Below are 15,665 nucleotides of genomic sequence, written 5' to 3'. Positions count from 1 at the left end.
TGTGTGTGTGTGTGTGTGTGTGTGTGTGTGTGTGTGTGTGTGTGTGTGTGTGTGTGTGTGTGTGTGTGTGTGTGTGTGTGTGTGTGTGTGTGTGTGTGTGTGTGTCTCACGTGCATGAGCCAGGCTGAGGGCCCACAGGCGCAGGTAGGAGGCGGTGTTGGAGATGCAGCCCAAGCAGTACTCTATGGTGTGGATGGCCTGATGGACAGCTACATCACCAAAGTCAAACTGGATAGAGACACCACACAACATATTATCCATCCATCCATCCATCCATCCATCCATCCATCCATCCATCCATCCATCCATCCATCCATCCATCCATCCATCCATCCATCCATCCACAGTTGAGGCATAGGTTTGCATACATCTTGGCTGAAAAAAAAAATCTAATAATTTTCTCAGGCTGCACAGATTTCATGTTCCTGAACAATCATCATCTTCTTCTTCTTCCAGCTACTCCCATTAAGGGGCGCCACGGAAGATCATCTGTCTCCATCTCACCCTGTCCTCTGTGTCTTATTCTGTCTCACCAACCACCTGCATGACCTCCCTCAGCACATCCTATAACCTCCTCTTTGTCCTCCCTCTTCTCCTCCTGCCTGGTGGCTCTATCTTCAGCATCCTTCTCCCTATATACCCTGGGTTCCTCCTCTGCACATGTCCAAACCATCTCAGTCTCACCTGACTTTGTCTCCAAACCGTACCCCTGTGCTGTCCCCCTGATGTGTTCATTGCTAATCCTGCCTGTCCTCATCACTCCCAAAGAGAATCACAGCAAGCCCCGCCTCCTGTCTTTTCGCAAACTCTGTCACACACGTGGTTTCAGTCCTGCTGCTACTTATAAAGATCCCAATGTCTGTCTTCTTCCTCTGCCTTCCTCAAGTGTCCCTGTGGTGTGTGTTGATTTTGGATTCATTGTTTTTCCAGTTTTGCTTCATTCATATTTTAGTGTTTTTTAGTGTTTTTTTTTAAAGTCTCAATTTTGTTTTAGTTTATTTCAAAGTATCGATTGATTGTTTGTTTCTGGGTAGGTCAATTCCAGTTCATGTCCTCTTTTATTTTGACCTGGTTCTCTTTTGTCTCTTCATTTGCTTTCTTCCTGTTTATCCTCCCAACTGTGTCTCATTCTCCCTTTAGTCGTGGAAATTGCAACAGATGAAAAAAGGAGCAACAATGTCCAATTTTGATAACATAATGGCATCTCACTTTATTTCTCTTCTTTCACAGAATTCACAGAGTTTTTGTAAGAGCTGAGCTGCCGATTCCATAAACACGGCCCGATCTGGAGGACAGACTGGATGATGGATGTGTAGAAGATGAGGAGCAGTTCCTGGGGCAGGTTGAACTTCCTGAGCTGTCTGAGGATCTACTTTATTTTAGTCCCAGAAAAGTTGTGTTATTATACTGGTGCACAATAAATTGTGGCTATGCTGGCTTCAATGTGGCTTGGTAGGTCTCGATACACTGACAACTTTAAAAGTAGATCTTGGTTCAAACAAGGCTGCTGCCATCAGCTCAGCAGGCTCTGCCATCGACTGAGATCTTGGACAGTCTGATGGCTATGGGGGGAGGACCTCCTGGGCCGCTCAGTCCGGGAGTGCAGGGAGATGAGCCTCCCACTGCGACTGCTGCTCTGCTCTGCCAGGATGTGGTGGAGCGCGTGGGAGCATTGTCCTTGATATCCAGCAGCTTGCCCATCATGCACCTCTTCACAACAATCCCCAGTGGGACGAGGCTCCTTCCCAGCACTGATCCGGTCTTCCTGACCAGCTTGTCCTACCACAGACTGTGTGGTTCTGACTACAGACTGTGTGGGTCAGACCAAAGACTGTGTGGGTCAGACTACAGACTCTGTGGGTCAGACCAACAACTGTGTGGGTCTGACTACAGAATGTGAGGTTCTGACTACAGAATGTATGGTTTTGACTACAGACTGAGGTATGTTGTTTATGCCCACTGCTGTAAGAAAGAGTCATTTACATTCAACATACGTGAATGTAAACCAACTTCTGCCTGCCGACGTGAGGCAGAAGTCATGAAAAGCAAAGCAGCTTTGACTTATGGTTTTGATTTATAAACCAACTTAATCCAGATAGTTTATCTGCATTAATGTCAACTGTCATTTTTACAAAGTGAAAATATAACACGTGTTTTAGTTTTAAAATAATGCGCTAATTCTGAAGTGTTGAACATTAACACACAGATGCCAAAAGGCATTATGGGAAAATGACCCTCTGCTCATCACTGATTGGTTGGTTTATTATATGTAAAAACCAACAGACGTTACTGTAATGTGTGTGATGGTTTTTACAAATAAATGTGTATTTGTAAAATATGTCATGTTTTTCCATTTGTGAAAAAAAGGCATTTGCAAAACTGAAAATTCTGTTTGTTAAGTGTGATTCAGTGCAACGACCGTGTGATATTTGGGTGGGGGCTATTCACACTGCCATCCAGTAGATGGCAGTGTTCTATGCATTTTGACCCTGGGCTCTCTCTTGGATAAAGATGGACGTTGGGGCTCTGTCCAGGATACAGACGGACGTTGGGCTCTGTGGGGATGCAGACGGACGTCGGGGCTCTGTCTAGGATGCAGATGTACATCGGGGCTCTGTCCGGGATGCAGATGGACATCGGGGCTCTGTCCGGGATGCAGATGGACATCGGGGCTCTGTCCGGGATGCAGATGGACATCAGGGCTCTGTCCGGGATGCAGACGGAAGTCAGGGCTCTGTGGGGGATGCAGATGGACTTGGGGGGTCTCTCTGGGATGCAGACGGACGTCGGAGGTCTCTCTGAGATGCAGATGGATGTTGGGGCCCTGTGTGGGATGCAAACAGACTTCGGGGCTCTCTCCAGGATGCAGACAGACGTCTCCACGGACTGATGGACGTTCTCCACACTGAATGCTGTATTATACACTCATTTTCTTGTGAAGGCATAAAATGGTACAAAAGTGATTCTTCAATGTGAACTGCTATGTGATGTCATGGTCAGAAGTTCAAGTTACTTTGTTGGTACCCAGACGTAGATCTCGTTTGTCTTCATGCACACATATGGGGGAAAAAAACCCAAAGGCACATGTTACACATCAAGCAAAGAGAATTAAAAAATTGGAAATTTAAAAGAAATAGGAAATAAAGTGAAAAGCAAAAAAAAAAAAATTATTTCAGGTCCAGGTACTACTAAAATACAAAAAAGTAATTAGCAGTAACAGGATAGACATCTGGCTGGTCTCCACTTCTTCTGCGCTCACGGAAAATGAGACCTGCACAAAGTCACAATGTCAAAAATCTGCCTGGAGGTGACATGAATCAGACAGTTGAGACATTTACATTTTTTTTTTTTTTTTTTTTTTTGCTTTAATTTTGAGTGTCAGTGAAAAAAAAAAAAACCAACACTTTGGTTAAAAAACTATTTATGAAGGGAATTTTATGTAGCAAAAATAAATATGTACAAAAATGAGCACAGCAGCAAAGAAGGAGGCGGGAACCAGCCAGTCCTACGGCTGTGTGAGCCAATCACAAGCGCTCAGTGCAAAATGTTCTTCAGCCAGTGAAATGGAAGAACTCCCTGCTGGTCTCCACCTCTGTTGGGTTTGCACCCTGTTTTAAAGAAATGAGAGGCACAGACACTGTAAACCGCCTCCTTTTCCACGTTCTTTTGTGCTTTTTTCCACTTCCGCCCTTCTTTCTTCATTGATCACAGGAACATTTTCGGTGGAGGAAGAGTTATTGTGCCGATCAACAAAATTAACACTGAATGATATTATGGGGGGGCTGATGGGAAAAAAATGATTAGAAGGAACTGAACACATAACACAAAGTGTCTCATCTCTGTCTGACCCACAATGGCAACGGTCACCATCAGCCTGCTTTACCTGGAACAGTGCAGAAAAACACCTCCGGTCTTTGCACAAGTCCCAAACAAGCATGTCGAAGTCCGATGCAGATTGCAGACACATTCTCTTCCCTGTCGGGAGAATTATGTGCAGTTTGGCTGGGAACAGCAGCGCAGGCCTGAGTCCCCGCTTGTGGAGTTCTGAGATCATGCTCTTGAACTCTGCACGCTGCCTCACCAAGTCAGGGCTGTAATCACCGTAGAACCGAATCTTATGTCCATTGTAGGTCAGGTCAATGTCTTACATGTCTCCCGAATCACCAGATCTTTTATTTGAAGATGATGAAAGTGCAGGATAACTGGTCAAGGTTTTCCTCTGGAAGTCACTTTGGGGCAGAGCTCCAGTGCACCCTATCCAATTCCAGTGGTGAAGTGAGCACCTCCATTCCCCCCCAGAAATTGAGGAGGAGTTGGGAGAAAAACAGAAGGGCGCGGCCCCTCAACAACTTCAGGTAAACCTACAATCTGAACATTCTGCCATCTGCTGCATCTCTCCAGGTCTGCCATCTTGGATTTTAACCACTTGTCTTTTCGGAGTGCAGAGTACTTGGCCTTGAGCTGCTCCAAATCCGTGTGCGTGGATTCAGAATTAATGCATAAACCATGGTCAAGCACTGCAGATTGGACCCTGTCCAGCTTGGATGACAAACTTTCAAAAGAAGGCTTAAAGTCCACAGACAGCACAGCTCTGTGGTCTTCCAGCAGGGGGCAAATCGTCACCACAGTTACAGTTACAGGTGCAGGAAGCAGCAAAGCTTCTCTGTCTCTTTGGGACTTACGCTTTGACTTGGACATTTTGCAGGTAGTTGAATACACGCCTCCTCCCTAAACACCATACGAGACGTCCTAGCAATGACATTGTTAACGTCTCTATTTTAGCACTGAGATTTCAATCACATTAATTTTTAGCATAGAGTTTTTTAAGCAAAAACATTATCTGATTTTCAGCACTGAGATTTTTTTTCATTATTAATGTCTCATTTTTAGCACTGGGGGTATGTTTTGTATTTATTAATTTATTATTTTTATAGAAATGACAGTATTAATGTTAATGTTTGTGCTTCCAGTCTGGTGTGAAAAGTGACAATGTTGCGACTTGGAAATGATGATGTCTTCTTGACAAGTGGCTGCTTTGACCTCTGACCCCTGGCTGTGACCACCATGTGTGATGTATATGGGTGCAGTTCGGTTTCCCCGCTCAAGAGCCTGTTTGTGTGAATCTGCAGACCCTTTTCCTGTTTGAGGTGGAAACATGGAATTTATTACTCAACCTTGTTCTTGTTGGCGCTGGCAGAGGACGGCCCAGTTTCCTCTTTCCGTGCGTCTCTTTTGTCCGTGCGCCCGTGAACCGGAGTTCATGAAGGCAATACTCATTGTTCTCATTCAAACGCTTGCAGACACACGCGGCTAAGAAAAACAAAGTGGCTAACGTGGCGTAATGGCAAAAACACGCAGCTGATGAATGCTGGGACGAAACATTCAAGCTGCTGAGGACGAGGGAATCAATCAATCAATCAATTTTTTTTTATATAGCGCCAAATCACAACAAACAGTTGCCCCAAGGTGCTTTATATTGTAAGGCAAGGCCATACAATAATTAGGTAAAACCCCAACGGTCAAAACGACCCCCTGTGAGCAAGCACTTGGCTACAGTGGGAAGGAAAAGACAACACGGGGATGCAGGGACCCAGAAACAAGCTCCAAATGAGCATGCCCCTGTCTGTCATGTGAGTCAGTGTTACACAAACAAAACTACACATAGGAAACAAATCAAACACACATGATAACTGATACCAGAAGTATAGACAGACTATAGACAGACAGAGAGACACACAGACAGACAGAGAGACACACAGACAGACAAAGAAACACAGACAAAAATGCAGGCAGAGACAGATATTTCGGGGTCTTACCGTCTCTTCCTCTGAGTGCTTGAAAGTAAACAAAAACACATTAATAAAGTTTTGAAGCAAAACATTTTCACATTGATCAGTGAAAGTAATACAGTTGTATGTAAAAGTTTGTGCACCCCTGATGATTTCCATGATTTTCCTTTATAAATCACTGGTTGTTTGGATCAGCAATTTCAGTTAAATATATTATATAGCAGACAAACACAGTGATATTTGAGAAGTGAAATGAAGTTTATAGGATTTACAAAAAGTGTGCAATAATTCATTAAACAAAATTAGGCAGGTGCATAAATTTGGGCACCCCAACAGAAACAAATAATCAATATTTAGCAGAACCTCCTTTTGCAGAAATAACGGCATCTAAACGCTTCCAATAGCTTCCAATGAGAGTCTGGATTCTGGTTAAAGGTATTTTGGACCATTCTTCTTTACAAAACATCTCAGGTTTGTTGGTTTCCAAGCATGGACAGCTCGCTTAAAATCACACCACATGTTTTCAATAATATTCAGGTCTGGGACTGAGATGGCCATTCAGAACATTGTACTTGTTCCTCTGCATGAATGCCTTAGTAGATTTTGAGCAGTGTTTAGGGTCGTTGTCTTGTTGAAAGATCCAGCCCTGGCACAACTTCAACTTTGTCACTGATTCATGAACATTTTTTTCAAGAATCTGCTGATATTGAGTGGAATCCACGTGACCCTCAAATTTAACAAGATTCCCACTTGCCACACAGCCCCACAGCATGATGGAACCACCTCCAAATTTTACTGTAGGTAGCAAGTGTTTTGCTTGGAATGCTATGTTCTTTTTCAACCATACATACCGCCCCTTGTTATGTCCAAATAACTCAATTTTAGTTTCATCATTCCACAGCACCTTATTCCAAAATTAAGCTGGCTTGTCCAAATGTGCTTTAGCATACCTCAAGCGACGCTATTTGTGGCGTGTATGCAGAAAAGGCTTCCTCTGCATTACAGCATCATACAGCATGTCCTTGTACAAAGTGCTCTGTATAGTTGAACAATGCACAGAGACACTATCTGCAGCAAGATCATGTTGTAAGTCTTTGGAGCAGGTCTGTGGGTTGACTATGATTATTCTTACCATCCTTCGCTTCAGCTTATCTGAGATTTTTCTTGGCCTGCCACTTCAGGCCATAACTAGTACTGTGCCTGCGGTCTTCCATTTCCTCACTATGTTCCTCACAGTGGAAACTGACAGCAGAAATCTCTGAGATAGCTTTTTGTATCCTTCCACTAAACCATGATGCTGAACAATCGTTGTTTTCAGGTCATTTGAGAGTTGTTTAGAGGCTCCCATGTTGCCACTCATTAGAAGATATGCAAAGCGGGGAAACATTTGTAAATGGCCACCTTAAATACACTTTCTCATGATTAGATTCACCTGTGTCAGGAGGTCAAGGGTCACTGAGTTTTCCAAACCAATTTTGTGTTCCAATAATTAGTGCTAAATGTATTCAAATCAATAAAATGACAAGGGTGCCAAAATTTACGCACCTGCCTAATTTTGTTGAAATAAGTATTTCACACTTTCTGTAAATACTAGAAACTTCATTTCACTTTTCAAATATCAGTGTGTTTGTCTGCTATATGATATAATTAACTGAAACTTCTGATCCAGACAACCAATGATTTATAAAGGAAAATCATGAAAATTTTCAGGGGTGCTCAAACTTTTGCATACAACTAAAATGTATGGAGGCCATGTGGTGCCTCTGGGTGGGGGTGGGGGGGGTGTCTTTACTCCTTCCCCCAAAATATAGTCAGAAAACATGACTGCAAGGTCAAAGGTCATTCCAGGTTCCACAGACAGTCTCATCTCTGTACACTGATGTAATGTTCTGTTGTCATTGGAGACAAGGTGATGGTACACAGTGAGTGTCGCCCCACAGTGGCTGGAGGCTGAACTTCACACTTTATTTAGCACAGAAGAGCTTCTGGTCCCTAATTCAGAAAGCAGGTTCAGAGAAAGGTCAGAGTTCAAGTTTCACCTGAACTCCGTCAGTTACCATCAAGAACACACAGGTGTTCTTGAGCCCTCCCTGCATTTGTCCTCTTTAGCTGAAGCCTGCAGACTCGGAAAGGACTCGGGCACCTGGGACTGATCAGACTCCACAATTTTCTAAACAATCAATCAGTTATCTGACGGTCATGTGACACATTGTGGCCATGAACTTTAGAGCTGATGGGAGCCAGCGTAAAAGAGAAGGTGCACCCTGTGACATATCTGAAACTCAAGTTCTGGGTTTTTTACTTTATATGTGTAATTTGTTGGTGTTACTGGGGTGACTGGGGGTGCCACTGGCTTATGGCCTACCTGGTATTCTTGTACGGGGCATTGCTCCATGGTTTCTGTGGGGTTTTGGGTTCTGTGTGGTGCTGGAACTGGGCGCCTGCTGATTATTGCACTCTATTGTGGAGTAGCTGGTCCCTGGAGTCTCCTGGTAGGGCATGACACAGGTCCCACTGCATGTTCCCTCCTGTGGGGATGGTCTGTGGTGCTTGACATGGCACACAGTACATGCCCACATTCTGCCTGGCCATGGACACGCCCACATTTCAGCTTCCCACAGACACACCCACATTTTGCCAGCACGGAAATGCCCGCATTCTGCCTGGACACAGACACACCTACATTCTCCTGGCCATGGACACGCCCATGTTTCCCCTGGACACAGACACAACCCACGCTCCACCTGGCCATGGACATGCACAGGATTCACTTGGCCATGGACACGCCCATGTTTTGCCTGGCCACAGATGTGCCCACACTTCGCCTACCCACGGCATGCCCACGTTTCCCCTGGATGCCTACATAAGCCACGCTCCACCTGGGCACAGACACGGCCATGTTCTGCCTGGCCACAGCGATACCCATGCTTTTCCTACCAACGGCACGCCCACATTTCCCCTGGACAAAGACACAACTCACGCTCTACCTGGCCACGGACACAACCCACACGCCACCTGGCCAGTGACACACCCTTGCTCCACCTGACCATGGACACGTCCATGCTCCGCCTGGCCACAGACACACCCATATCTCGCCCAGCCACAGACACGCCCACATTCTGCCTGGCCACAGACACACCTACATTCTGCCTGGCCAAGGACACGCCCAAGCTTCGCCTGACCACAGACACACCCACATTTTGCCTGACCAAAGACACGCTCACGTTCTGCCTGGCAATGGACATGCCCATGCTTCGCATGGCCACGAACACACCCATGTTCTGCCTGGCCATGAACGTGCCCACGTTCTGCCTGGCCACGGACACGTCCACGTTCTACATGGCCACAGACATGCTCACAGTTCGCTTGACCACAGAAACGCCTACATTCTGCCTGGCCACAGACATGCCAACATTTCCCCTGGCCATGGACATGTCCTTGCTCCACATGGCCACAGACACACCTACGCTCCACCTGCCCATGGACACGCCAATGCTCTGCCTGGCCCCAGACACGCTTTGCCTGCCCACGGACATGTCCACATTTTACCTGGCCATGGACATGCCCATGCTCTGCCTGGCCACAGACACGCTTCGCCTGACCACCTACACACCTACATTCTGCCTGGCCACTGACATGTCCATGTTCTCTCTGACTGCTGACACGACCTTGCTCCACCTGGCCACGGACATGCCCACATTTCCCCTGATCCAGACCTGATCTGGTTTTGTCTAGGGTGAGATGACCTGCAGGGATTAGTGAGGTCTGATTTTTTCCATCCAGAGATCTGCAGGATTCAGCTGAAGAGGAAAAACCCTGGCTTTGTTGCAAAATGATGTTACCATTGTAAGTGACCATTTTCCTGAATGCTGCCTGAGTGGACACACTAAAATAAAGCAAAGCCTAGAGCAGCATGCGGTTTGAGTCTCACCTCGTCTCCTTCCTCTGAGTGCTGGGACAGCTGGTCATGGTCCATGATGCCAGCTTCATCCTCCGTGGGGCCGTTCCCCACCCGCACCCCTCCAAACTTCTGCGTGCCCTGTTGGGTGAGTCCGGTGCATGATGAGGACACACCTGTTTGCTCTAAAGATTGCTCTAGATTCTCTGCAGGGGTTTCTTCCCTCTTCTGGGACTAGATACAAAAGCCACAAGAGCTGTGTCCAGCTTAAAGCAAGCCTGAGGGTTCGTCATGTTTCCAGTAATGGCAAACGGGTGCATCTGCCACCTGGGACCTACTGAGGATGGATGCCAGACCAGCTCAGTGAGACACCAACAGCCTGCAGCTCAAATTAGGATCAAACTTTGTAGGAAAATTGAGTGATATAACTGCTGACCTCAGGCTAGATTTAAAGATCAACCTCAAGGTCACCATCTAGGTGCTGACGTGGATGGGTTCACAGCACTCAGAATCAAACATGCTCCGTTTGTTTGATCACGGTCTCCTTCCTGTCAAAGGTTCATGTTTTTCATTAATGTCTGGAGTTCCTTCAAACATCAACAACAACAACAAGTTTGGACAGTATGTTTGTGTAAAGCACAAATCAAAGAGGAATTCAGTCCAAACCAGGACCAGAGGTCCGGTGGTTCTGGTGCTCAGGTCTCGATTCCGTGAAGCAGATCAGAGTCTGTCACTCTTTCAGCAAAGGCCAGAAACCAGGTTCAGCCAGGTGGACTGAGACGGTGCAGATAAAGGTTCTTGTCAAAGGACACACAAGAATCAAACCCAGGTCCTCAGGCACTGACCCGCCTGTAAAGCTCAGAACAGTGGTGGGCACAGCTAACCAAAAAGTTAGCTTTGATAACCGCTAATCCGCTAATTGAAAGGTTAACTTTTATAATGCTAAACCAATAAACCACCCAAAAATTTAGCGGAAATTACAGCTAACCTCTAACTTTTAGTTTTGACTCAATACGCAGTCGGCTAAGCCAGTTTCGAGTTTAAGCACTGCAAGTTCTGCTGGGTAAATTCAAAGGCGATCACAAACCAAACTGAAACAAAAAGCCAGAGCTTCTGTGTTTGTGCACCTGGCCCACAAAAAAAAAGAAAACAAAAAAGAAATAAGGAGGAGCATCATTTACTTTCAACATGCTTCCACTCAGACAGTGGGCAGGGGACATGAAGCGCAAAACACCTTTCACTCATGGTTTCATTTAAAACCAACTAATTCCGGACAGACTAATTCTGGAACAAACAGTGCTGTAAAGGACAATAAGCAGGATGTTAAAGAGCAAACTTCAGTTTCCTCCAGAATTACATGAACAGGAAGCGATCACAGCTCACAGCGATTCCCCGCCCACTGTAATAACGGTGAAACTACCTGAGATTCTCGCAGGTTTACATAAAACAAACACAATGACAACGTCTATAAACTCAGATCATATATTCACAATAGTTTTAGGCACAAAATGCAAAGAGTTTTATGTTAAAGTAGACCTGCATTGAAATAAATGCAGTCAGATCTTTGGACCAAAAAATGACTTATATTTACATATAAGATCCTTCTGAATGTAGTAAAGTAAATCTGCAAGCCCAGATCTGTCATCACATCCGGGACGCTGCCGAGACATCAGGGAAAAGACCCTATGCCAGCATGCATTGTGCGTGCCAACTGTAATTTGTGGATTTACGTCAGTTTGCATCTGCACCTTTTTCTTGTCATATACGGAAGGATCTACTTTTTTAAAACTTCATATTGTCTTGCGGCACGTTTGGTGAGTATACATTTCTTTTATTTGTGCTTGAAAATTATTTTGGGGGACTTTTTCATACGCCCGTTTGACTGAGTGGTGTCGCATTGAAAATCTACTGTCTTTTGCCTCCGGTGTTACTGTCGCGGGGTACGGAGGCGGGACCCACAACGAATCCAAGTCATTAAAAAGATATAAACCTCTCTCAGCAGCCACGGAGCTCTGCGGCTCCGATTACCGAGACGTGCGGCGCTGCGGAAAGTCTGTCCTTGCAGCTACAGGTGTCACCGGCCGCTCCGCATCAAAACAGCGAGCATATTCTCTGGACTTGTGCCAAGTTGGCTGCACCTCCATTCAGTAGACAGGGATGTGGTGCCGGCTGCACAGCAGACACGGGGGCGATGTGAGTGGTCCGCTTTGGCATTTACCGAGCACGCAGACTCAGTAAGCGCAGCGGAGGCAGACAGCGAGGCGTCGGGGAAGAACGTCGCCCGCTGTCGATGTTGCCGCTGATTTGAGCATGCAGAGCTGTATCTCACATTCATTGCAGCTTACTTTTGGATGCTGAAACCAGGATGTGTATAACAGTAACATTACTAACAGATAAAATCAATTTCAATGGGGGATCGGACTGAAGGCGGGAGTGCTCCGTCTTCTGCCAGACATCACTGCAATGATCCGGATGTACAAACAGTTTTCACTGAGGGCCAAATTTTAGCTGCAAATTTGTCATTTTTAAATTAAGATTTCTCCGCTGAATTACAAATTTGGGCTTGCAGATTTACTTTACTGCATTCATAAGGGTCTTATAAATACATATAAGACATAGGGGAAGTGATGGTCTAGTGGTTAAGGTGTTGGCCTTGAGACCAGAAGATCCTGGGTCGCCTGACTGGAAAATCACTAAGGGCCCTTGGGCAAGGTCTTTAATCCCCTATTGCTCCCGGTGTGTAGTGAGTGCCTTGTATGGCAGCACCCTGACATCGGGGTGAATGTGAGGCATTATTGTAAAGCGCTTTGAGCATCTGATGCAGATGGAAAAGCGCTATATAAATGGAGTCCATTACATATCAGCTATTTCTTTCTGAGATCTGACCACATTTATTTCAATGCAGGTCTACTTTAATGCTATTGCTCATGTGCAGTGCAGTGGTTAAATTGCAGCCTGATCAGACCGTCTCAGTGTGAACTCTCTGAAATTTCGTGATATTTTGCGGGATTTGAAACCTCAATACCACACACAAATTACAGTTGGTCTATTTACACTCCCATCCAGTAGATGGCAGTGTACTGTGCATTTTGACGGGGGGGGGGGGGGTGTGATGAGAGCAGCTCATTTGAATTTTCCCATAATGCCTTATGGCACATGTCTGTTTCATGTTCAAATCTTCAGGAATTAGTGGATTACTTTAAACATGTGCAATATCATATTTTCACTTTGTAAAAATGACACAGTTGCTGTTAATTTCGCTAAACCGTCCAGTTAAATGCAACCATGAGTGAAAGGTGGTTTGTACTTCATGTCTCCTGCCCACTGTCTGAGTCTGGGCATGTTGAAAGTACATTACCTTTTTTTTTTTCTTCTTTGCAATAGCAGCTAGCAGCTGGTCCACCCCCTTCTACTGGGGGGAGGACTGAGCTTCTCACAGTGGTCTGTTTATTGCAAAGCACATGACAGGAATTAAGATGCAGGATTTTAGGTTTTACAAATGTTTCTGACCATTAAACTTTACTCACTATGCCAAAAAAAGATGTTAGCGGACTGTAAGTTAACAGAACTAAATTTAGTGGAAGCTAATTGGTCCGCTGATGGTTTTCAAAGTGTGCTGAAAAGCTAATCCGCTAACAAAAATGTTAGCTTTGCTAATTAGCGAATTAGCGGAACTGTGCCCACCACTAGCTCAGAGCAATGGACACAAAGGCCGTGATGATGATTTTATCTGAATTAAATGCTACAAAAATGTTTTTAATGTGAAAACAGACCCAGTAATCAAACAGACAACACACACACACACACACAGCACAGTCGAGCCTGGATGTGTGATATGTCCCCATATATCCCCACTGTGAAATGGAAAGGTAAGAGTGCTGGCCAAATTAAATACCAAATGATATGTTAAATTATACACCAAATAAAGCATCAAATGATAAGCTAAATTAAAGAGTTTATAACTTCATGGCTACATCTCATATCAAGCATTGAAGTAAAAGTAAAAACAATGCTTTTGAAGCTGCTTTTGCACCTGATTAGTGGCGTCAAACTTGTGAGTGAATGAGCAACTTTTGCGTAATCCATCAACACGGAACATGCAGATTGGAAAAAAAATCTGATATGATAGAGGAAATCTGAGCTCAGATTCAGATTCAGCACCCCAAAATTACTTTAAACAGCTCTCCAAGTCCATGAAAGAATTTTTTTGTTTTATTTTTGACCAGTGTGAGTTTAATAACCTTTAAAATAGAAGCAACAAAGATTGTGAACAATTTGAACATAAAATCGGTGCAAAAATGCAATTCTGACAGTGACGTTACAAATTACTTTAGAAGACGTGCAAATGCACTCTTAGCTTCCCATTTCATGATGTGAACAGATCCAGGCTCCAGAAACAACAGGTCTTGTTTTACTGTGTGTGTGTGTGTGTGTGTGTGTGTGTGTGTGTGTGTGTGTGTGTGTGTGTGTGTGTGGTGTGTGTGTGTGTGTGTGTGTGTGTGTGTGTGTGGTGGTGGTGGTGGTGGTGGGGGGGGGGGGGTACTTGGGCATGGTCCTCAATCCCTAAATTGTCCTAAATCCCTAAACTGGTCCTCATTCTGGGCTATGTTTGGAATCTGACAGATCCAGGTGAGGACCAGTGAACCTCTGACTGTGGACCATGGTTGGGATCTGACAGATCCAGATGAGGACCAGTGAATCTTTGACTCTGGACCATGTGTGGAATCTGACAGATCCAGATGAGGACCAGTGAACCCCTGACTCTGGACCATGGTTGGGATCTGACAGATCCAGATGAGGACCAGTGAACCCCTAACTCTGGACCATGATTGGGATCTGACAGATTCAGATGAAGACCAGGAAACATTTGACTTTGGACCATGGTTGGGATCTAACAGATCCAGATGAGGACCAGTCGACCTCTGACTCTAGACCAAGTTTGGAATCTGACAGATCCAGGTGAGGACCAGTGAACCTTCAAGTTTGGACCATGTCATCTTTGAACAGACAGAGTCTGTAGAGTTGCTGGTCAGGGTCCTGTGGCCACTAGATGCCTGCTGTTTGTTTGTCAGGATTGGCCTGACTGGTAGACAGTAGACTGCAGTAATAGACAGAGTCCATTTGAAGTTTAACTCTACCATTAAAACCAGTGAAAAGTCTAAATATTTCAATCAAATTCCAGTCAAATATTGATTAGTCATTGGCAAACTGTGTCAACTGTAGGTTACAAGTGGCAGATTGGGGTGCCCTTCAATGTTCAAATGTTGCACGCAAACAAAACGTTTTCAAGGCACGCTTTAGGCATTTTTCACAAATCCCACCTTCAACAAAGTGCATTAAAAGAAGTAAAATATGATTATGACACATCAAAGGCTGTGGGAGGGGTTAGATGGACATACCAGGTGCTTTTTCCACAGGTGTTGGCGCCGAAGCACCAGGATTTTCACAACCAGCATACAGGGGACACATGCAAGGGCAATCAGCACCAGCAAAACCTGGATCCCCATCTGAGAAGGCAAAACAGAGAGGTCAACAAGGTCACAAGAAGCTGATTCCAGTTGACGTCTACACAACATCCAACCTCAAGCAACATCCAAAACCTTTTTATTACCTTTTTATTACACAAATCCTGAAATAAAGACCAAGGTCTCTTCTGACTTCTGTGGGTTTATCCCATTTCAAAAACTGCTTGTGAATCAGCTGATTTTGGCAGCCTTCTTTCCCCAAAAAATGAAGGACACATCAAGCGGATCCTTCATGGCCAAAACAATCCCATGAGTGATTGAGCAAATTTTTCCTCCCAAGACAAAATTGTTTGCTCTGACATCCAGAAGGATGCACACCATGAATTGAAACACAGAAGGAGGACGCAGACTCTGAATTGGGACACAGTCCTTAGAAGGGCGCAGGACCTGAATTGAGACACAGACCCTAGAAAGACGCAGATCCTAATTGAGACACAGATCCTACAAGGACAG

At 45.0% G+C, this 15,665-nt stretch overlaps 1 protein-coding gene across 1 annotated transcript in view; it reads right to left on the bottom strand.

The window, feature by feature from the left end:
* Positions 1-15,665, bottom strand: part of LOC117531557 (V-type proton ATPase 116 kDa subunit a-like) — a 140,074-nt gene that overhangs the window by 25,541 nt on the left and 98,868 nt on the right. The window contains 3 exon segments of the mRNA XM_034194678.1: positions 111-228; positions 5,817-5,834; positions 9,721-9,828. Coding sequence (XP_034050569.1) covers positions 111-228; positions 5,817-5,834; positions 9,721-9,828 — 244 coding nt within the window.

This window comes from Thalassophryne amazonica, chromosome 18 (genome assembly GCF_902500255.1).
Source record: "Thalassophryne amazonica chromosome 18, fThaAma1.1, whole genome shotgun sequence".
In the NCBI taxonomy this organism is placed as follows: domain Eukaryota; kingdom Metazoa; phylum Chordata; class Actinopteri; order Batrachoidiformes; family Batrachoididae; genus Thalassophryne; species Thalassophryne amazonica.
This window is presented reverse-complemented; position numbering and strand designations above follow the sequence as displayed.